At 46.4% G+C, this 22,741-nt stretch overlaps 2 protein-coding genes across 2 annotated transcripts; one reads left to right on the forward strand and one right to left on the reverse strand.

Moving 5' to 3' along the window:
- Positions 1 to 11,162: 11,162 nt before the first annotated feature.
- Positions 11,163 to 17,942, reverse strand: LOC308318824 (uncharacterized protein). Its single transcript, XM_080768488.1, has 3 exons — positions 17,804 to 17,942; positions 15,238 to 15,369; positions 11,163 to 13,516 (listed from the first exon to the last, which is right to left on the reverse strand). Exons 2-3 carry the CDS (start codon positions 15,287 to 15,289, stop codon positions 11,802 to 11,804), a joined length of 1,767 nt encoding a protein of 588 aa, XP_080624614.1. The 5' UTR covers positions 15,290 to 15,369; positions 17,804 to 17,942; the 3' UTR covers positions 11,163 to 11,801.
- Positions 17,943 to 18,096: 154 nt separating this feature from the next.
- Positions 18,097 to 21,500, forward strand: LOC308318829 (uncharacterized protein). The gene is made up of 2 exons (XM_080768496.1): positions 18,097 to 18,185; positions 19,444 to 21,500. The coding sequence occupies exon 2, from the start codon at positions 19,497 to 19,499 to the stop codon at positions 20,601 to 20,603; it is 1,107 nt and encodes a 368-aa protein (XP_080624622.1). The 5' UTR covers positions 18,097 to 18,185; positions 19,444 to 19,496; the 3' UTR covers positions 20,604 to 21,500.
- Positions 21,501 to 22,741: the final 1,241 nt, after the last annotated feature.

Consider the following 22,741-nt stretch of genomic DNA (forward strand, 5'->3'; position numbering starts at 1 on the left):
CTCACCACCGGAGAGGTGGTCACCTCACCACCGGAGACGTGGTCACCTCACCACCGGAGAGGTGGTCACCTCACCACCGGAGAGGTGGTCCCCTCACCACCGGAGCGGTTTGTACACACAAGCTGGACGTCTTGCTTTTGGAAATTACGTCATACGGCAGCCAAGTCTAAGGACTTTTACTTGACTGTACCGGCCCGGCCTGCAACAGCCCTGCCAATCGGGCTCTGCGGCCCTATTGGCACGACAGGTTGCGCGTTGGTTCAATGCCCGCTTTCCGCGCAACGCTACACAGACATGCATCCTAACTTGTCTGTATTATCAGAGTGTGTAAATGAGCAGACATCACGCTAACTTGTCGACCTCCTCTCCAGCTCTGAACGACTCCAGTCCGAATGGAAGGAGGTGTTTCTACTGTGACTCTGAAGACTGTGTGAACATTCTGCACTGTCTGGGAGACGAGCACTACTGTGTGTCTGGTGAGATTATAACCTCTAAACCTAACACTACTGTGTGTCTGGTGAGAATATAACCTCTAAACCTAACACTACTGTGTGTCTGGTGAGAATATAACCTCTAAACCTAACACTAAACCCTAACACTACTGTGTGTCTGGTGAGATTATAACCTCTAAACCTAACACTAAACCCTAACACTACTGTGTGTCTGGTGAGATTATAACCTCTAAACCTAACACTAAACCCTAACACTACTGTGTGTCTGGTGAGAATATAACCTCTAAACCTAACACTAAACCCTAACACTACTGTGTGTCTGGTGAGATTATTTATAACCACTAAACCTAACACTAAACCCTAACACTACTGTGTGTCTGGTGAGATTATTTATAACCACTAAACCTAACACTAAACCCTAACACTACTGTGTGTCTGGTGAGATTATTTATAACCACTAAACCTAACACTAAACCCTAACACTACTGTGTGTCTGGTGAGATTATTTATAACCACTAAACCTAACACTAAACCCTAACACTACTGTGTGTCTGGTGAGAATATAACCTCTAAACCTAACACTACTGTGTGTCTGGTGAGATTATTTATAACCACTGAACCTAACACTACTGTGTGTCTGGTGAGATTATAACCTCTAAACCTAACACTAAACCCTAACACTACTGTGTGTCTGGTGAGATTATTTATAACCACTAAACCTAACACTAAACCCTAACACTACTGTGTGTCTGGTGAGATTATTTATAACCACTAAACCTAACACTAAACCCTAACACTACTGTGTGTCTGGTGAGATTATTTATAACCACTAAACCTAACACTAAACCCTAACACTACTGTGTGTCTGGTGAGATTATTTATAACCTTTAAACCAGTGCGTAATTTCCGAACGCGCCTATAGTCTTTAGAATGACATATTTTAGTAATCGGAATTTCTTTTAGTGTTACCGGTAGGTCTGTAGTTTTAGTCGACTAAGTTTGTAGATCTTACAAACACTATAGGCCCACACTGACTGAAAACAAACACTATAGGCCCACACTGACTGAAAACAAACACTATAGGCCCACACTGACTGAAAACAAACACTATAGGCCCACACTGACTGAAAACAAACACTATAGGCCCACACTGACTGAAAACAAACACTATAGGCCCACACTGACTGAAAACAAACACTATAGGCCCACACTGACTGAAAACAAACACTATAGGCCCACACTGACTGAAAACAAACACTATAGGCCCACACTGACTGAAAACAAACACTATAGGCCCACACTGACTGAAAACAAACACTATAGGCCCACACTGACTGAAAACAAACACTATAGGCCCACACTGACTGAAAACAAACACTATAGGCCCACACTGACTGAAAACAAACACTATAGGCCCACACTGACTGAAAACAAACACTATAGGCCCACACTGACTGAAAACAAACACTATAGGCCCACACTGACTGAAAACAAACACTATAGGCCCACACTGACTGAAAACAAACACTATAGGCCCACACTGACTGAAAACAAACACTATAGGCCCACACTGACTGAAAACAAACACTATAGGCCCACACTGACTGAAAACAAACACTATAGGCCCACACTGACTGAAAACAAACACTATAGGCCCACACTGACTGAAAACAAACACTATAGGCCCACACTGACTGAAAACAAACACTATAGGCCCACACTGACTGAAAACAAACACTATAGGCCCACACTGACTGAAAACAAACACTATAGGCCCACACTGACTGAAAACAAACACTATAGGCCCACACTGACTGAAAACAAACACTATAGGCCCACACTGACTGAAAACAAACACTATAGGCCCACACTGACTGAAAACAAACACTATAGGCCCACACTGACTGAAAACAAACACTATAGGCCCACACTGACTGACGCCGTTTCTCTCTCCTCCACACCCACGCAGCGGAGTCGGGCGAGGACAAGATCCCCGTGAAGGGCTGTGCGTCCCGGGCGGTGTGCGCCCTACCGTCGCCAGGAGGGGGCGCCGGCGTCATCACGGCGGCGCTGACGGGAGGCGGCGTGGCGGGAGGAGGAGACGTCCGCTGCTGCCAGGGGAACCTGTGCAACGGGGCGGGCGGAGGAGGTCTGGGCGCGGTCTGGGCGCCGCGCGGCGGCGGCCTCGCGCTGCTGTCCCTGATCCTGATGGTCACATGACAGACACGGGACGGCACGGCAGGACGCGCCGATATATAGACTGTATAAAACAAATATGGACAAAGCGTTCTCCCGGTCTGATATGGACGTAAGATGAAGCCTGTCAGTCCTTGTTATTGTAAGTCGCCATCTTTCTAGATCCGTTTGGGCCCAGCTGAGCCCATTGGCTGGCCCAGACAACGAGGCGGGACTTCCCCCCCCCCCCCCCTTCTTCTTCTTAGTTGGTTTTTATTTTGACTCGAACGGGGGGGGGGGCTGGCTCCCGATCATAGACTGTAACGGTAGCCACGCCCCTCAGAACATACGCGACTTTATGGTATTTTTTTGTTATAAACGGGACCATAGTTTTCCAAAAAGAATATTATGACATTAGAAATGAGACTTTAAACTATAGTGACTGGAAGTATTCATGACCAGGTTTATTAAGGTACTACAGTCTAGGTGAAGTTGGGCCCAAATACATGGACCTCTATGGGGATATGGGGGTTTTTGGGCCCAATGACAGACAGCGCCACAACAGGCCATTATATGAACTTTCAGGATGTCCGTATTTCCTTAGTGGCTTCTGTTTAGCTTTGTCTTTTACGCGTGCGTTGTCTCGCCGCTCTCCAACAGACCTGGAGGAGACCCGTCTTTGATCCAGACCTGGAGGAGACCCGTCTTTGATCCAGACCTGGAGGAGACCCGTCTTTGATCCAGACCTGGAGGAGACCCGTCTTTGATCCAGACCTGGAGGAGACCCGTCTTTGATCCAGACCTGGAGGAGACCCGTCTTTGATCCAGACCTGGAGGAGACCCGTCTTTGATCCAGACCTGGAGGAGACCCGTCTTTGATCCAGACCTGGAGGAGACCCGTCTTTGATCCAGACCTGGAGGAGACCCGTCTTTGATCCAGACCTGGAGGAGACCCGTCTTTGATCCAGACCTGGAGGAGACCCGTCTTTGATCCAGACCTGGAGGAGACCCGTCTTTGATCCAGACCTGGAGGAGACCCGTCTTTGATCCAGACCTGGAGGAGACCCGTCTTTGATCCAGACCTGGAGGAGACCCGTCTTTGATCCAGACCTGGAGGAGACCCGTCTTTGATCCAGACCTGGAGGAGACCCGTCTTTGATCCAGACCTGGAGGAGACCCGTCTTTGATCCAGACCTGGAGGAGACCCGTCTTTGATCCAGACCTGGAGGAGACCCGTCTTTAATCCAGACCTGGAGGAGACCCGTCTTTGATCCAGACCTGGAGGAGACCCGTCTTTAATCCAGACCTGGAGGAGACCCGTCTTTGATCCAGACCTGGAGGAGACCCGTCTTTGATCCAGACCTGGAGGAGACCCGTCTTTGATCCAGACCTGGAGGAGACCCGTCTTTGATCCAGACCTGGAGGAGACCCGTCTTTGATCCAGACCTGGAGGAGACCCGTCTTTGATCCAGACCTGGAGGAGACCCGTCTTTGATCCAGACCTGGAGGAGACCCGTCTTTGATCCAGACCTGGAGGAGACCCGTCTTTGATCCAGACCTGGAGGAGACCCGTCTTTGATCCAGACCTGGAGGAGACCCGTCTTTGATCCAGGCGCAACGACGCCTGCGTTCCCTCGCCTCACGTTTGCAATGCCCTTAAAACACCTATTACAAAGTATACACGTGCCTGCCGCTCTGGGCCGGTATATACGTGCACGTGGCTCCAGGCGTGCGTGACCTCATTGCGGCGTTCTCTCCACGCCGTGGTAACCGGATCCACCACGCCTATAGTTCATAACAACAACAACAACAACAACAACAACAACGAGGCTTCACTCACACTCACATCCTCATAAGAGGAACAAGAACAATGGCTGTTTTTGTATACGAGAAACTTTCCCCGTGAAAGCCGAGCAGCCCCATAGCTTTATACTTCTGTGTGAATGTGTGGGTGGCTATAGAGGGAAGTCATACATACTGTACGGGTTTGGCCCGATACGCCGTCACACTCATGTCACCATGACTCAGCCATAACCATATAAGGAGTCCCCAAAGCAGCTCCATATATGGGCACAAAAGCGTGACACACGGACACACAGACAGACAGACAGACATGATCTGCTAGGTCTCATAGTAAGTGCTCACTGCGTTCGCAATAAGCTCTCAGCGCTGTGACGCGTTGAGAGCTTTTACATCGACTATGTTCAGTGGAAGTATTTCTTTCAGATTTTTACGAGGGGCCAGTTTCGAATTGCAGCCGTCCGTATAGGTGCCCTTTGAGGGCGGTTTTGAAGGAGTCAAGGGATCCACATGTCTTAATGACTGTTGGTAGGGCGTTCCACATTTTGGTGGCATAGGAGCGAAAATAATTTAGTCCCCTGTTTTTGCCGAATAAGGGTTGCACATGGTTCGTTGCACTCAAATAGCCGATCTACAAGCTCACAATGTCTCGATGTATAGATCAGAGTTGAACTATATTTTAAAATGTTTTTCAAAATAGTAAAAGAAAAGGCAAATACTGTACATTTAGGGATTATGGATAGATGGTGACCTACAGTCTACTACGTCACTGTTTGCAGAGTTAATTGATATTATCTGATATTATAAAACAACGATGTTTAGCAATAGTATAGGCTAAACTAAATTAGGCTGTATTAGCCTATATAGCCATACTGCAGTAACCCTGGGAAAATAATAATTCAAATTATTACGTATAATGTGTTGAAAGTGATTTTTTTGCTATGTTTTTCTTTGTTTTTTATTTCTCCTATATGTTTTTTTATTTCTTATTTTATATTTTATTTAGCTATGTTTTATTTTGCCCAGGAAGACTATAGCTTTTGACAAGGCAAAAGCTATAATGGGGATCCTTATAAACAATAAACAATAGCCTACTCATCCTACTTGTAAGACAAGGGCGTCTCTTTGGACGGGAAAGTGACGGAGTCATGACTGAGTCATGCTCTGAATTGTTGCTGAAATAATGGAAATAATATAATAATGGAAACATCCCGAGGGCAAAGTGGTGTACATTTCCTAACCTGGCCTCGCCAGGCTTTCCACCGCCTCGGAGGAAAGCCTGGTCTCTGTTTCAAAAGTCCGTACGATCCTGTCGGGGGAGCGGATGATATCGTTACGTCACGTTGTATAGTATTGTTCTGTATAGTCGACAGGCAGGAACAACAGGCGGCAACTTTATTGAGGGGAAAAGGAAAAGCTCTCGTAGCCTGTAGCTTTTATTGAGAAAAATCGGTTTTAAGGGAAAAGGAAGTTGCTGCCTGTTGTTCCTGCCTGTCGACTACAAAACAATGCGTGTCAGCGTTACTGACTAAAGTAAACTTCGCTAATCTACTACGTACAAGTAAGACGCGCAAACGCGGGAAGCGAACGCAGCTCGTACATATTTGGGGTTTTTTAAGATTTTTTTTTTTTAAGTATTTCTTTTTTTTAAGTTGGCCCCTTTTGTGCCCATATATGGAGCTGAGTGATTTGTTTGCAACACACTCCATATTTGGGTAACAGCGGGACAGACACACAGACAGACACACAGACAGACAGACATGATCTGCTAGGTCTCATAGTAAGTGCTCACTTCTTGTCTTATCACATTCCATGCTCAGCCAATCAAATCAGTGGTACACACACCAAATGGACCCTTAATTGCAGTTCCATCTCATGGGTCTATAATTGAGTGTACATAAAATGCCTGGAACTCCATATATGGAGTTAACTGTCAGTCGGACATCATAGACTCCATCATTGGGCATGCCCGACCTTAGGACTCCATATATGGAGATAACTGACATGTGGTATGTAAGTTGGACATCATAGACTCCATCTTTGGGCATGCCCGACCTTCGGACTCCATATATGGAGATAACTGACATGTGGTATGTAAGTTGGACATCATAGACTCCATCTTTGGGCATGCCCGACCTTCGGACTCCATATATAACCAACATGTGGCGTGTCACGGTCTGACAACCACAGCGGGGTCTCGAGGCATGCAAAGCAACAGTCCAGCTCTTGGCCACTTTTCGTCCCTCTCCGTTTACATGCTTTATAACCTCTCCAAAAGCGTAAGTAACTAAAGATCCAAACTCTCCAGACTCTCACAGAAGCTCAAACAAAGCATTGAGATCGGATAGATTTTTCACCCAGAAGAGAAATGGAAACTCCCAGCGGAGAGGAGAGGCGGATTTGAGCGGCGGCCCCGCCGAGAGCCTCCTGCGCTGGGACCTTCGCCCCGAGCAGATCCGCCGGATGTCGGAGGAGCTGGTGGCCCGGACCGAGGAGGCGTACGACGCTGTGGGCGCCCTGGGCCTGGACGCCGTCACCCTGGGCAACACCCTGAAGGCCCTGGGCCACCTGGACGCCCGCTACGCCGCCCAGAGGAGCACGCTGACCTTCCCCCGCCGCGTCTCCTCCAGCAAGGAGGGGAGGACGGCCAGCGCCGAGGCGCACCGGAGGCTGCGGGAGTTCGAGGTGGACGTGGCGAGCAGGAGGAAGGACGTCTACCAGAGGGTCCTGGCTCTGGGGATGACGGTGGACCAAGGGAGTCTCTCCGCGGAGGACAGGAGGTAACATGCGGCTCGGGATCAGCGTCAAAGAGCTGCAAGACACGATGGAATTGAGCCAGTTCAGGTATATCAATAACCTACGCAGTCGTGCCACGAAGGCCGAGGCGTCCGAGGGGAGTCCCGGCGGCGGCCTGTGGGTCGAAGCTCTGGGGATGAAGGTGGACGCGGGGAGTCTCATGGAGGCCTACATGGAGACATACATGGAGACCATGGAGAGACACGAGAACGGCCTGCATCTCCCCAAGGCTCAACGGAAAAAGCTGAGGAACATCGAGAAGAAGTTGATAAACACAGACCATTTAGCCGTGGAGAAGGTGCTGGCGCTGCTCGCTCAGAAGAGCACGTTGCTGGGCTTCAGAACCTACGCCGACCTGGTCCTGAAGAACAACATGGCCGGGTCTCCCAAGAAGGTGTCGGCCTTCCTCAATGAGCTGAGCCACAAGCTGAAGCCGCTGAGGAACAAGAAGACGACCGACGCCGCCGCGCCCGGCCCGCCGCCGCCGCCGCGCCTGAACGAGTACTTCCCCCTGGAGGTCGTGACCCGGGGTCTGCTGGATTTCTGCCAGGACGTGCTGGGCCTGTCCTTCAGCCCGGTGCGCCACGGCGGCGGCCCCGCCTGGCACCCGGACGTGGCGCTGTACCGCGTCACCGACCGCGCCTCCGGGCAGCCGCTGGGACGGCTGTACCTGGACCTGCTGTCCCGCGCGGGGAAGGACGAAGACGCGGCCTGCCTCCCGCTGCAGCCCGGCTGTCTGCGGCCCGACGGGAGCAGGCAGCCGGCCGTCGCCGCCGTGCTCACCAACTTCGGCAAACCCCTGGCGGCCGCGGCCCCCGCCACGCTCCTCCTGGAGCACGAGGACGTGGTGACGCTCTGCCACGTGATAGGCCACGCCGTGCACCTGCTCTGCGCCCAGGTGGAGTACGCCGCGTTCTCCTCCTTCCACGTGGAGGAGGACTTCGCCGAGGCGCCGTCGCAGCTGCTGGAGAACTGGGCCTGGGAGGCGGAGCCTCTGCGGAGGATGTCCCGGCACCACCGCACGGGGGCGCCCATCCCCGACGAGGCGCTGGAGCGCCTGGCGGCCTCGCGGAACGTCAGCGACGCCGGCGTGGGCGTGGACTACCACCTGATGGAGGTGGTCCGGGCCACGCTGGACCTGGCTCTGCACGCCAGGGAGGGTCTGGACCCGACCGGAGAGGACTACCACCTGATGGAGGTGGTCCGGGCCACGCTGGACCTGGCTCTGCACGCCAGGGAGGGTCTGGACCCGACCGGAGAGAACGCCCGGTCAGTAATAATAATAATGTCCACAGATTCAGAGACCTGGTCGGAAACTACGATACAATAAAACATGATCTAAAGCTATGTTTCTATGTCAGTGGTTCTTCGATTTAAAAAAAATAGCAGACCTACAAGCTCATAGCGCGCCACTCGGCGGCGCGCTATGAGCTTGTAGATCTGCTTTTTTCCCAATAGCTAAAGCACCAAAATGGGTTCCCGCCCGAAAATGCGCTGCACAAGGTGCCCTTTTTTTCCACTTGAGCACCTGCCCCTCTAAATGTCTGTGCACGCCACTGGTCCACACACAACTTGCGTTTGCACGCACATGCATGCAGATCTGTGCACAAAATAAGATCATCAGTATGTGCCTATATATGTGCACAGCGGTCGGATTGGCTACGAGGACTAAAACTAAGAATAAATATTAGTTGACATTTTCGTCAACAAATAAAAACTAGACAAAAATGCTATAGAAAGGGACTAGTGGACAAGAGATCCAGTATTGAGCCCAACACACACACCGGGTGAGCAGCGACGGTGGCGTATCGGTGCGTCAGGCGAGGCGTGAACGCGCGTCGGACGCCACCGGTGTGGGATAGATAGGTTCATTGGAAATAACGGAGGTTGGCTGTTTTGACGCGCGGCGTTCGCAGACGGTGTGTGTTGTTGGGCTTAAGTCACTTTACCCTTGGTTGCATGCTGAAGATAGCCGATCTACAAGCTCGCAACGCGTTAATTGTGAGATTGTAGATCGGCTATTTTCAGCAAGTGTAAAAACAACTCGTTACATTACGACGGCATCAAGGGCCCGCCAAAACACATTTTAGTCTAAATCAACGGTAGATTTAGTCGACTAAAATCCTATATGATAATATTTAGTCGACTGAATCTAGACAATAAAACATTCCAGGTGACTAAAATGTGACTAAAACTAAATGACAACTTATTCAAGAGACCAATGACTAAAACTGAAATCAAATGCCAAAAACAACACTGTTGGGAAACAATGCATGCTGGGAAGATACATCCCCACCCGGTTACAAGGCAATATAAAAAGCAGATTTGATTAATTGATTGAAAACTTTATTAACAGTTAGTAGAATAAAGCACGTGAGAGCACAGTTGAATACAAGGTCCCGGTCATCAGTGCCCGTACCTGAGGTGGGGTTGGCAAAAGGGCCTTTCTGAGTGGAGTTTGCATGTTCTCCCCGTGTCCCCTAGGGTAGGTACCCTCACATGTTCTCCCCGTGTCCCCTATAGGGTAGGTACCCTCACATGTTCTCCCCGTGTCCCCTAGGGTAGGTACCCTCACATGTTCTCCCCGTGTCCCCTAGGGTAGGTACCCTCACATGTTCTCCCCGTGTCCCCTAGGGTAGGTACCCTCACATGTTCTCCCCGTGTCCCCTATAGGGTAGGTACCCTCACATGTTCTCCCCGTGTCCCCTATAGGGTAGGTACCCTCACATGTTCTCCCCGTGTCCCCTAGGGTAGGTACCCTCACATGTTCTCCCCGTGTCCCCTAGGGTAGGTACCCTCACATGTTCTCCCCGTGTCCCCTATAGGGTAGGTACCCTCACATGTTCTCCCCGTGTCCCCTATAGGGTAGGTACCCTCACATGTTCTTCCCGTGTCCCCTAGGGTAGGTACCCTCACATGTTCTCCCCGTGTCCCCTAGGGAAGGTACCCTCACATGTTCTCCCCGTGTCCCCTATAGGGTAGGTACCCTCACATGTTCTCCCCGTGTCCCCTAGGGTAGGTACCCTCACATGTTCTCCCCGTGTCCCCTAGGGTAGGTACCCTCACATGTTCTCCCCGTGTCCCCTAGGGTAGGTATCCTCACAAAAAACATGCAGTAATCCTGGTCTCTATACTGCCTCCCCCTGGCCAGCCGGGGCGCCTGATGGAGGGGAAAGGAACTGGTTGGAATAACGTGTTCCTTCCACGCGCTACGACGTCCAACCAGGGAAACTCCCCCCTATCAGGTGTAAAGGAGCAACTTGGACACTCAGGCATGAAGGAAGCATGAGTTCAAGTCCGTTGCTCTCCCCAGGTTGGCGGAGGGTGTGTAGAGCCCAGGATCACATTAGATAATTGACACAGGGGTGAGAAATGGGTTACAAAATCGTGGAATAGAATTATACGAGAAAGAATAAAGAATACAAGGTCTGCTAAGAGGATTGAAAACCCCAAACGCACGATGGCTTGTTTACACTTTCAACTCATCAGAACATTTAATGATATAAAAAAGTATGCAGTTTATTATGCAAATGAAAAAATTAAATAAAAAATAAACATTGTATAAACGGTTCGCAATAAAAAAAATATGTACAGTAAAACTAAAAGGGGACGGGACTTTGACTGTACTGGGGTCAGTTTTAGTCGAGGGAACCTCCAATGAGTGCTCCTATAGTTAAAGGTAGAGTCAGTGATTTCACTTAATTCAAATATCACTTTTTTTTTTGTTTTGTTGTGATAATCCTCACTACTATAGAGTGTGCTGACCATATAAGGAGTTCCCTCCCTGTCCCCAGTTAACCCCTGGGGGTAAAAAAAAACCTTAGGTTTCGTTTTTGACTCTCTATCCTGATTGGACGAAGGCTTAGGTCCCACAGCCAAAAACGAAACCTAAGGTTTTTTTGAGTGAAATCACTTACTCTACCTTTAAAGTCTTCAAAGTATTCGCACTGACCAAAGTGGGGAGATCCTGTACAAAAATCTTGTTCTTTGGTTGAGTTGACTTTTGTGATTACATGTGATTACATGTGATGCCATTTCATCACAGGAAAGATTTGCCTCCGGGATGGAACCTATAGGTAGGTATATAATTTCATCTTTTGATGTGATAACATTGTCACCCACTTTGACTGAGAAGCCTTGCTGAGATTACTATTTGATCCAAAGAGAATGGATAGTTTTTTTTCAGGCGTATTAATGGTTTGTTATCAGCGAGCCGGTAGAACGTGCCGAGTGCAGAGCTGAGGAGGGCCTTTTTCAACCTGCAGTTTGACCCTGTCCGAGACCAGCAGGGCCAAGTCATCAGAGCTGAGGGCCTTTTTCAACCTGCAGTTTGTCCCCATTACAATTGAAAAGTGAACAACCAAAGGGTGTTTCACCTGAATGCGTCCTCATGTGTGTCTTCAGAGTAACAGTTTGTACGATTACATTTTTGTTCGCAAACTATACAAGTGATGGGCTTTTCACCAGTATGAGTCCTCCTGTGTCTTATCTCTTCAGAGTAACAGTTTGACTGAATTGGTCGTTCACGAACATCACAAATAAAGGGTTTTTCTCCTGTACGAGTCATAATGTGTTTCTTCACATTAACGAATTTACCACAGCAGTGACCACCAGGGGCTCTGGCTCCCCAGGTGGGCTCGCCAACCACTCGGCTATGGCCGCCCCGTGAGTCATCATGTGCCTCTTTAGAGTAGCATTTTGACTGAATTGCTGTTCACAAACCGTACAAGCAAAGGGACCCGTATGAGTCCTCATGTGAGCCTTCAGACTGAGTTTATGACTGAACTTGAGTTCACAGATTGTACAACTAAAGGGTCTTTCACCCGTATGAATCCTCATGTGTGTCTTCAGACTAGAATTGTGATTGAAGCGTTTTTGACAAACTGCACAAGCGAAGGGTTTTTCACCGGTGTGCGTTATCATGTGTGTCTTTAGGCTGAGTTTATGGCTGAATTTTTGTTCGCAGACTGCACAGCTAAAGGGTTTTTCCCCCGTATGAGTCCTCATGTGCGTCGTCAGACTGTAATTGCGATTGAAGCTCTTTTGACAGATCGTGCACGTGAACGGGGTTTCGCCGGTGTGAGTCTTCATGTGCCTCTTCAGAGTGACATTTGTACTGAACAACTGTTCACAGATTACACAAGTGAAGGGCTTCTCACCCGTATGAGTCCTCATGTGTGCTTTCAGACTAAAGTTATGATGGAAGCATTTTTGACAAAGTGTACAGGTAAAGGGCTTTTCACCCGTGTGGATTGCCATGTGTGTCTTCAGACTGCGATTATGCCTGAATTTCTGTTCACAGACTTTACAAGTGAAGGGTTTTTCCCCTGTGTGGATCCTCATGTGTGTCTTCAGGCTAATTTTATGACTGAAGTGTTGGCCGCAAATTGTACAGTTGAAGGGCCTTTCACCCGAATGGATCCTCATGTGTGCCTTGAAATTCATACTTTGACTGAACTGTTGTTCACACAGTTTACAAGTGAACGGTTTCTCCCCCGTGTGGGTTATCATGTGTGTCTTCAGGCTGAGTTTATGACTGAACTTCTGTTCACAGACCGTGCAATTGAAGGGTTTTTCCCCCGTGTGAATCCTCATGTGTGTCTTCAGATTGCTCTGGTGATTGAAGATCTTTTGACAGACGGTGCAAGCAAAGGGCTTGTCGCCCGTGTGAGTCCTCATGTGCACCGTGAGGTTCATGCGCTGACTGAACGTTTGTTCGCAAACCGCGCAGCTAAAGCTCTTCTTCTTCCCCGCGTGTTTCGGCGACGGTTTCAGGTCCGCGGGCGGCTTGTCGCCCGGAGACGGCGTTTGTCCTCCTACATGGTGTGCCTTTTGTTGTTTGTTCGAAGCTGACCGACGGTCTCCCCCGGTCTCCTCCCCGTCATCACTGTCTTCAGCGGATTTAGAGCGGTGTGAAGAGAGGAGCCGGTCGTCATTGCTCGATTGTGACGCTACCCAGTACTGTATGTAAGCTTGTGTTTTCATGTGTTCAGCTGAGGTGCCAGCTAGGGGCTCTGTCTCTCTGTTTTCATCACCACCGTCATCATCATCATGATCATCATCATCATGATCATCATCATCATCGTCGTCAACATCATCATCTTCTTCTTCGTCTTCACTTTTCAATGTAAATGTCAACGTTGACCCATCAGCCTCCTCTGGTCTTTGAAGCAGCTCCTCCTCCTGTTCCTCTTTAATGTGTGGAGCTTCTGGTTCCTCCTGGAGCGGACTGGAGTTCTTCTCCTGCCGTTCAGGTGGAACCTCCTCTCTAGACACCGGGGGCTGCAGGAACTCTAGGCAACACAGATACAATTGACTTGATTATTAGCTGCAACTTATAATGCCGCCGGATACTTTTTTATTTTGAAGACCCCCAAAAATTCACTTCCCCCAAAGAACAGGAATCAAAATTGCCTAATGAAGCTAATGTGTCTTTTTAAGTCTTCAGAAGCGTTAATGTTGTAACCGCGAGGTTGCGGCGGCCGCTAACATCAACGTTCTGTTTAAACACTTCAATCTGAGAAAGGATTCAGAGAAAAAAGCGTTCTAACCCTCTTATGGCTGCCCTTAATAACATCTTATTGTGCCTTGGGCCAGCTTTGGCGACTTTTTGAATGACAATAGAAATATGTGCGATATGACCACAATGTCACGGAATGTCTCATTTTAAAGGTGCAAGTCTCTACTTTACACCGAAAAAAGAATTATGTTTCTAGCATGTTCCATCGTTTACTTATAAGCATTCTAGTACACCTTGGTTTCAGTTTTCACTGACAATGCGCTTTTGCACAAAATAACACCTGGACCTCTTTGGTGGGGACGTAACAACTACAAATAAAGGTAAGAAAGCCTTCTTGTATGGAATTCTCCTTTAAGTGTGTGGGCTGTTATTTTACGGATAATGTAGCGCCACACACCTCTACCGGGTAACTAGGCAGTCGGTAAGGTGTAAGGTTCAACGAGGAAGGTAACAGAGCTGCCTTGTGCATTAAAGACGGGGTAACGGAGCTGCCTTGTGCATTAAAGACAGTGAAATGGTTAATTTGGGCATTTTATATTGAAGTTTCAGCCTGAAACGGAAAGCCGTCCCAAAAGCTGAACCAATCAGGACGTCACGTCCCTCCCGGCTATGGGACGTATAGCTCTGCTCCATGCGTGACGTGTGCACATGGACATAGAGACGGACATAGAGACGGACAGCAAAGCTCATGGCTTATTTCTAACCCATAATGTTTTCAGATACATACTGTATATTAGCGTGCTGCTGCAGTTTATTAATACCCTGTCTGATTGTCCTCTTGAATGGGATTAAAAACCGGGTATTTCTGAAATCAAAAGCAGCTGTGTTTGAACAGTCGCCCAGAGATGGGAATCAAACAGGTGAGTTAATCCAAGCTTCGCGTGAGGCTCGACACGTCATCACGCAGTCGTTCAAAGGAAGTAACTAGAATTGGATTTGTATGGATGGACTTTTGATATACAAATCGCACCCGCGTGCAGTGAGGGGCGCTCTTATCCTCTTACAACATCGAGGATGATGTAATGATGATGTAAAAAAAACAAAATGGGATTTAATGTTTGTGTTGGGGACAAGATGACGTAAATTTCCCCTTCATTGTCAATGGCGTTTTTAAAACAAACATTGAACTAAAAACAAACATTAAACGTCTCTTCATTGACAATGGCATTTTGAAAACAAACATTAAAAAATACACAAAAATGTAAATGTTCCCATTGTTTTGGTATCAATTGTTTGCTATGGTCATATGATGACTGTTGATATGTGATTGTAAAAATGTGATATATATTATATATTTCACTACACTTTTAAATAAGACATAGGGTGGCAACAACGATAGGGCCCTAATGTTTTTCCCCCCTTCTTCCATTAAAGCTTTACATGGTATTAATAACTAAAAATAGACAGGCCACTTGATAGCCAAATCAATGGAGAGAAGAGATTATACAATATCAGCTCTAGAAATGCAGAGAGACAAACAAGAAAGTGACTGACCATTTAGCTCCTCCTGCTGTTCCTCTTTAATCTGTGGAGGCTCTGGATTCATCTGGACCAGACTGGAGCTCCTCTCCTGCTGTTCAGGGGAAGCCGCCTCTTTACACAGTGTGTGTGAAGAGAGTGAGAGATCTAGGAGGAGGTGAGAGGAGGTAAACGTCAGCAGAGAAAAACCTCAATTTGTCTTCTGGTTGGATAAGATTGATTATCCTACTTTATATTAGTTCTGTATTGACCTGTACTATAAAGTAGGGCCTCACTAGGGTGGCCACAGTCTCCCTGGGACGGGCCATGGCCCTGTGAGTGTTCCTGGGACGGGCCATGGCCCTGTGCGTGGTCCAGGAGAGGACCAGGTGGCTGGAACTCCACCCGGTCCCGGACTGCGCCATCACCCCGGACCACCTTTTTCCACGGGGCAGTGGACGAGATCGTCAGGGTTGCCGGAGCTAACCAGGACGCTCTGGAGGAGTCCCGCCGCCTACGACGGGCGGACCCTCCCGGAAACCCCCCCTGCACCACCACACTGGTGGCTCAGGGAAAACGCCGCGACAGTAGGACGGCACGGGTCCTCCCGGTGCCGACCCACCCGGTTCCCCCACAGAGGGGTCCCGAGACGCAGTAGAGGTCTGCACGGCATGGACGGCATGGACTACCCCGGGTCCGAGACTCGCGGACCACAGCCACGGACAGTACTGCTAGGCCTTACCTGACCGTCAGACTGTGCCGCTTACAATTGCATGCATGTGGCTATGAAACTGTCTGTATACTATGTCAATAAAATTGCCAAAATGTACATGCTTGTTTTTTCTGTTTGAGCCCGGGGAGGAGCTACGCAATACGTCATGACGCAAATGGCGCCAATTAGAATAAGCGGATTGCTCGCTAATGTTTGTTTACATAACCAGGGTTACGTTATAACCCAACGTTTTTAATGGTACTCCAACTTTCAACCCCTGAATTTACCATGATCCACAACGTATATAATACTCTATTTTTGACCCTAAAGGATTATAAAAGAACCTTGAACGATTACTTTTGCAATTTATTTTGGGTCAAATCTGACTGGCCTGTATGTGAACACCCTGCCAACAGTCGTTAAGAAATGTGAATCCCTAGACTACTTCAAAACCGCTCTTAAAAACCTTGAACGATTACTTTTGCCATTTCTTTTGGGTCAAATCTGACTGGCCTGTATGTGAACACCCTGCCAACAGTCGTTAAGAAATGTGAATCCCTAGACTACTTCAAAACCGCTCTTAATTGTCCGCTCTTAAAAGTGCACTTACGAGTGGCTGCAATTTGAAACTGGCCCCTATAAAAAAGTTTAGGTCCTTCCCTTCTTTTCTAAAATGTAGGTCTACAGGTTTAACCTTTTTTCTAACTGTGATGATTTGTTTGCATAGCTGTGTATTGTATATCTGTAGGTCTTTAAATTATTTTGATAGTGCTTTTTCTGGTTTTAAACCTCTTAGCAGTTTTTGTATTTACCAGTACTTTCGTTAACTTGAACTATGTACCTATTCTATGTGCAAATAATAAATATTCTTAAATCTTCTATTATCTATAGAGCAGTAATAGGTTGGAATGCACTACCAAAGTGTATAACCAATACAAATACAAAATTCATCTTTAAAATCAAGTTAAAAGAACACTTTATGTACAATTTACAATTTAGGCATTTAGCAGACGCTCTTAATCCAGAGCGACTTACATTAAGCAAGAACAAAAAAGCATGGGTATACATCACATAAAAACATTTATCATGAAACATGCGTAAGCTAAGAAAGTAACAGTGGAATATCTATAATGAAACTATACATATAAGCTATACATCTATACTACTACTACTATGCTATACATATGTACTATGACGTGCTATGACAATAGCACATACATACACTTATGCTGTCTACATAACATGCTATAAGTCTGTATGTAAACCATACTGCAGTAACCCTGGGAAAATAATAATTCAAATGTATAATGTGTTGAAAGTAATTTGCTATGTTTTTCTTTGTTTTTCTTTCTCCTATGTTATCTATTTCTTATTTTATATTTTATTTGACTATGTTTTATTTTGAGTTAGTGTTTGTAAACGATTGTATTGACTTTGTTAAATGTTTGTCTGTGTCGGACCCCAGGAAGACTAGCTTTTGTCAAGGCAAAAGCTAATGGGGATCCTTATAAACAATAAACAATATTCTGCAAACTGTGAATACAATTTTCAATCAACAACACACAACGCATTTTAATTCTGAACATTTCACAAGTTTCAGAACCTTTCAAAAACAGATTTCCTGAAAGACATGCCAGACATCACATGACTTGATCTCTGCCAAACTCGACAGTTCCACGCGCGCGCACACACAAACACACACACACACACACACAGACAGACGTGCACGCAAGCACACAGACAGAAGCACACGCCCACACCCACGAACGCACACACAGAGACTCGCGCAAGCGCACAGACACGCACGCACGCACACACACACACACACACACACACACCATGGCAGCAGCAGCACGGCAGCTAGCATGCTAAATGCTAACCTAGACTTACCATAGAGCAGTGCGTCCTGCTGTCCGTAGAGTGTTTAGCAGTATGTATGTATTAGAGTGCGTTTAGTAACGCTCCGGGATAATACAAGAATCCTACAAACTACTTGTGTCTAATAAAGATAAAACACTGCCTCTGTTTATTCCGCCATCTTGGATCTCATGTCGACGTGACGTCACGCGCACGCACGCAGTAGTCCCGGTCGGAAACAAACTATCGCGAGAGTTCGTGTACGGAAGCCGGCGGCAGAATGAGATCCAAGATGGCGTGATAATAAACTAAGGCAGACAGAAGTAGTTTGGTTTGCGTTTGGAATCATTATTTTACTCTCCATCCACCACGTCCACACTGAAGAAGAGCTACTGACCGATTCCTCTACCGAAAGGTAGGTTGGTTTCTGGTTGATTGAGTTCATACTTTATTAGCAGTTTTTGAATGAAAAAGCATGGGGAAAGTACAGTTCAATAAAAGGTCTGCTAAAGAAGATTTAAACCCCAGCATGATGCTTGTTTACATTGCGGAACGCCCTACCAACAGCTATTAAGAAATGTGAATCCCTAGAGGGCTGCAATTTGAAACTGTAAAAATAAAGTCAGTCCCCCCCCCTTTTCCCCCCCATACTGTAGCCTACATATTATGTTTCCCTTTTTTTACTTTCTTTAACTATATAGCCTTCCCTACATGATGATTTCCTGTTTATCTGTACGACCGTGATGTAACTTAGTGCTTTTCCTGCTTTCATCCAGTTTCTTCAGCAGTTTTTTCTCATGTTGTTAAGGGTGTTACCGCAATAAGTCACATTTCTGTTGGGACGGACATGGTTTTGATCAGAACGCCAATGTTCTGGCCTAATTTCTGACCTGTCAAGCATCTCATTTGGAATATTAACGCTTCTAAAGAGAGATCAGATCTGTTAGTGCAACGTAGTTTCATCTCCCGGTTTTGGGGGGCAGAGTAAAATGTGCCCATCTGCTAAGTTGGCACTATAGCCTTTATTCTGAAATTTCCCCCGGCAATAGTGTTAATACAAAGCCCCAAAAACACATAAAAGGCTTTCCTGGCACCATGGGATTTCATGAAAAACACAATTATTAAGTATTTGGCGTTCAATGAGTTCAAACAACAAATCATTAAAGGGACACTTCACCCTTTTTGCAAAAAAATATATGTTAATGACGTTTAGGAGCTTTAGAACACTTTCCTGGGGGTCTTTATGTGTGTAATATGTGGTTTTAGATATTTTAGATTGTAGCAGTGAGCCTGTTGTCTCTGATGTCATGGACACTGGGCTCACTTCCTTCCTGGACTACATGTTGTCTCAGTAAGACAGCTCTCCCCCCTTTCCACAAGGAGGAGCAGTGCACCAAAGAATTATGGGAATTGTAGTCCAGGAAGGTAGTGAGACCAGTGTCCATGACATCAGAGACAACAGGCTCACTGCTACAATCTAAAATATCTAAAACCACATATTACACACATAAAGACCCCCAGGAAAGTGATCTAAAGCTTCTAAACGTCATTAACATATATCTTTTTGCAAAAAGGGTGAAGTGTCCCTTTAAGTAGGATAATTAATCCTATTCAATCAGAAAACAAATTGAGTTGCTCTCTGCTCACTTTACCTCCTCTCATCTCGTCGATAGATTCGGAGGTTTCCCCTGAACAGCAGGAGAGAGGAACATCAAGTGTGGTCCAGATGAATCCTGAACCTCCACAGATTAAAGAGGAGGAGCAGGAGACGAGCATCATCAGTCTGGTCCAGGATAAACCGGAACCTTCACGGATTAAAGAGGAACAGGAGGAGGAGGAGCTGCTTCAAAGACCTGCAGAGGAGGCTGATTGGTCAACACAGACATTACCACCGGCGGTGAAAAGTGAAGATGGCGAGGAAACCAAAGAGACGGAGCCTGTAGCCGGCACCTCGACTGAACACATGAAAACACGTGTAGAAGAGCACTGGGCTCCACGGCCAACTAATGACGACAAGGTCCTCCCTTCAGACCGTTCTGAATCTGACAACACCGAAGACAGCGATGACTGGCAGGAGACCAGGGGAAGTCAGTCGGCTTTAAGCGCACTGAAATCACAAGACGCACAAAATGTAGGAGGACACACATTGTCCTTGAGCGACGAGCTGTCCCACCACGACCCGTCGACACGAACCCAGTCCACGACGACAAGTCACGCGGAGAGGGGAGGCTTGAGTTGTACCGTCTGTGGTAAAGTGGGCTTTGGCAAAATGCATCTGCTGAAACGGCACATGAGGACTCACACGGGGGAAAAGCCATTTCCGTGCACCATCTGTGAACAGAGATTCAGCCAAGCTCATAACCTGAAGACACACATGAGGACGCACACGGGGGAAAAACCATTTACTTGTCCCATCTGTCAAAAAGGCTTCGGTCAAAGTTCACATCTGAATACGCACATGAGGACTCACGCCGAGGAAAACCCCTTAACGTGTACAGTCTGTCAAAAAAGCTTGCATTGTAATTCTAATCTGAAGAAACACATGAGGACTCACACGGGCGAAAGACCCTTTAGTTGTTCAGTTTGTGGACAAACCTTCGTTCATAAACATAACCTGAAGGCTCACACGATGACCCATACAGGTGAAAAACCCTTTACTTGTACGGTTTGTCAAAAATGCTTCAGCCAAAGTGCGGGTCTGAGAACGCACATGTGGACTCATACGGGTGAAAAACCCTTCAGTTGTGCAGTTTGTAAGCGGGAATTCTTTCATAAACGCAGTCTGAAATTACACATGAAGACTCACACAGGGGAATTAAATATTACAAATTAAAACATGTAAATGCTTTGTCCAAAATAAAACTCTTAAGATGCAGATTCATGCAGGGAAGAAATAGGCTATGTAAACTTTTTTCTTCTTTTTTTCTTGTCTTATCTGACATTACAGAACAAACATCTCTCATTTCAATCAAATATACAAAAAAAAACATACTAAAGCAATAAAATCAATATGATTAATAAATGTGCCTATTTATTAAGTTAATTTAACAATATTATATATCTTTTTCACATTATTTCCTGCATGTTAACTGGTTTTAATTTTTGCCAAAATGTGTTTTGGCCCCACAAATTGTTTTGGGTCGACACATAGTATGTAACACACGCACGCACGCACGTACACACGCGTGTGCGTGTGTGGCGGTGGCCTAAGACACGTGTTTGTATCTGAGATGAAGAAAAAAAAAACGTGGACTTGTGGATCGATTGATAGATTGATTTATAGATCATTATTTTGCAACTGAATGGCTGGAAAATGGAAATGCAGAGTTTACATACCGGTATGTAGTACATGCATATACTGTACTTTCCTTAATTAATGATTATATCTGGTTTCAGTATTTATTCATGACTATAGACTAGTGATGCACGTTGGGCACTGGACTACTTGGAAGTAACGATGCAAGTTGGAAATGCAAATGAATGCCCCACCCAGTTATGTATTTGTAACGATGAACTTGATGAAGGTGTCCAAGTGTCCATACATGGCTGATCTACAAGCTCACAACGCGTTGCGGACGCAACGCGTTGTGAGCTTGTAGATCAGCTATTTTCAGCACGTGGAGATATTGCAGGCTGTGAGACCCTTCACAATAAAAGCATGCAGCTTTCACAAGTTGGCCCACAATAAAAGACAAGGAAAAGGATTAAGAATCAGGTGGCATTTCACATTGCATATGAGCTATTTATTTTATTTTTTTAATATATAATAAAGGAATTAATTTGGATAATGTTAATGGAGATTAGTGATCGATATTCATGTTTTTTATTAATATCGGTATCGGTGGTAAAAAAAAATAATCGAGGCCGATTATTTTATTTTTTCTCATGCGCAAATATTGGCGCAACAACCTCTCTCACTAACAATATGCCGACCAAAAGATCCTTCGATTGGTTGAAAACGTACATCATGAGCCAATGAAACAAATGAATCCTCTGCAGTGCTGACTGAGCACAGAAAAAAGAAAACACAGCATGTTGTGCACAGAGCTGGGGACACCCTCACCTGCCGCTTTGTCGTGGAGAAACTGGCTGTTTTACAAGTAAGATAGACACAATTATATAACCCTTCACAGCGTGCTTATACATTTACACTTTATTATTATCTTGGAAATAATTAACTGTCTGTCTCGCTTTCTCTCTCTCTCTCTCAAAGAGACATGTGGAAAACTTTCCAGCCATGAGCCATCACAATCCGCCTTAAACACTCACGTGACTCACCAGTTCAACTTCTCCAAGAAGCAACACGGAGCTTGTTTTTCAGGTAATCCGTTCGTTGTAATGTAACGCTCATGTAAAATATAATAGCATTATGTGACTGACTGCATGCTGACTCGCTTCCGAATGTTTTATCTCGTCTCACAGGAGGGGAAGCCACGGCACGGTGCGCTGCAGTTCCACCGCCATCAACGGAGTGAAAGGAGACGGACATTCTTCTTCTTCCACAAAGTAAGAGAACTTTACTGAACTGCTTTGTTTATAAACGCATGATTATTATCGACGCATACATGAAATGTGCGGCCGGTCGAGCTTCTAGTCAACAACAGTGCAACAAGTACTGGGGGCAGCCATTTTTCCCCAAATCAGGCGAGGGAGCACAATTGTATGGGTCACGAGAGGGGGGGGGGGGGGGAAGTGTTACTGAAGTAACTGAAAACAATGTTGTTCTTGTGCTTGCTAAGCAATAAATGTTCTCCAATACATTTAAAGGAATTCTTGTGTTGAAAGTTATGTTATTTTTACTTTTTTTTACTTTTTTTCTTTTTACTATTCATAATCGGTCATAATATCGGCTATCGGGCTTTTTGATTGTCCACTAATCGGTGATCGGATATATCGGCCAAAATCCATATCGGTCGATCACTAATGGAGATATTGTAAAAGTTGTCACTTTTTTAATCCCCCAAGGTTTTA

Source organism: Protomyctophum bolini (genome assembly GCF_963924005.1).
Source record: "Protomyctophum bolini genome assembly, chromosome: 7".
In the NCBI taxonomy this organism is placed as follows: domain Eukaryota; kingdom Metazoa; phylum Chordata; class Actinopteri; order Myctophiformes; family Myctophidae; genus Protomyctophum; species Protomyctophum bolini.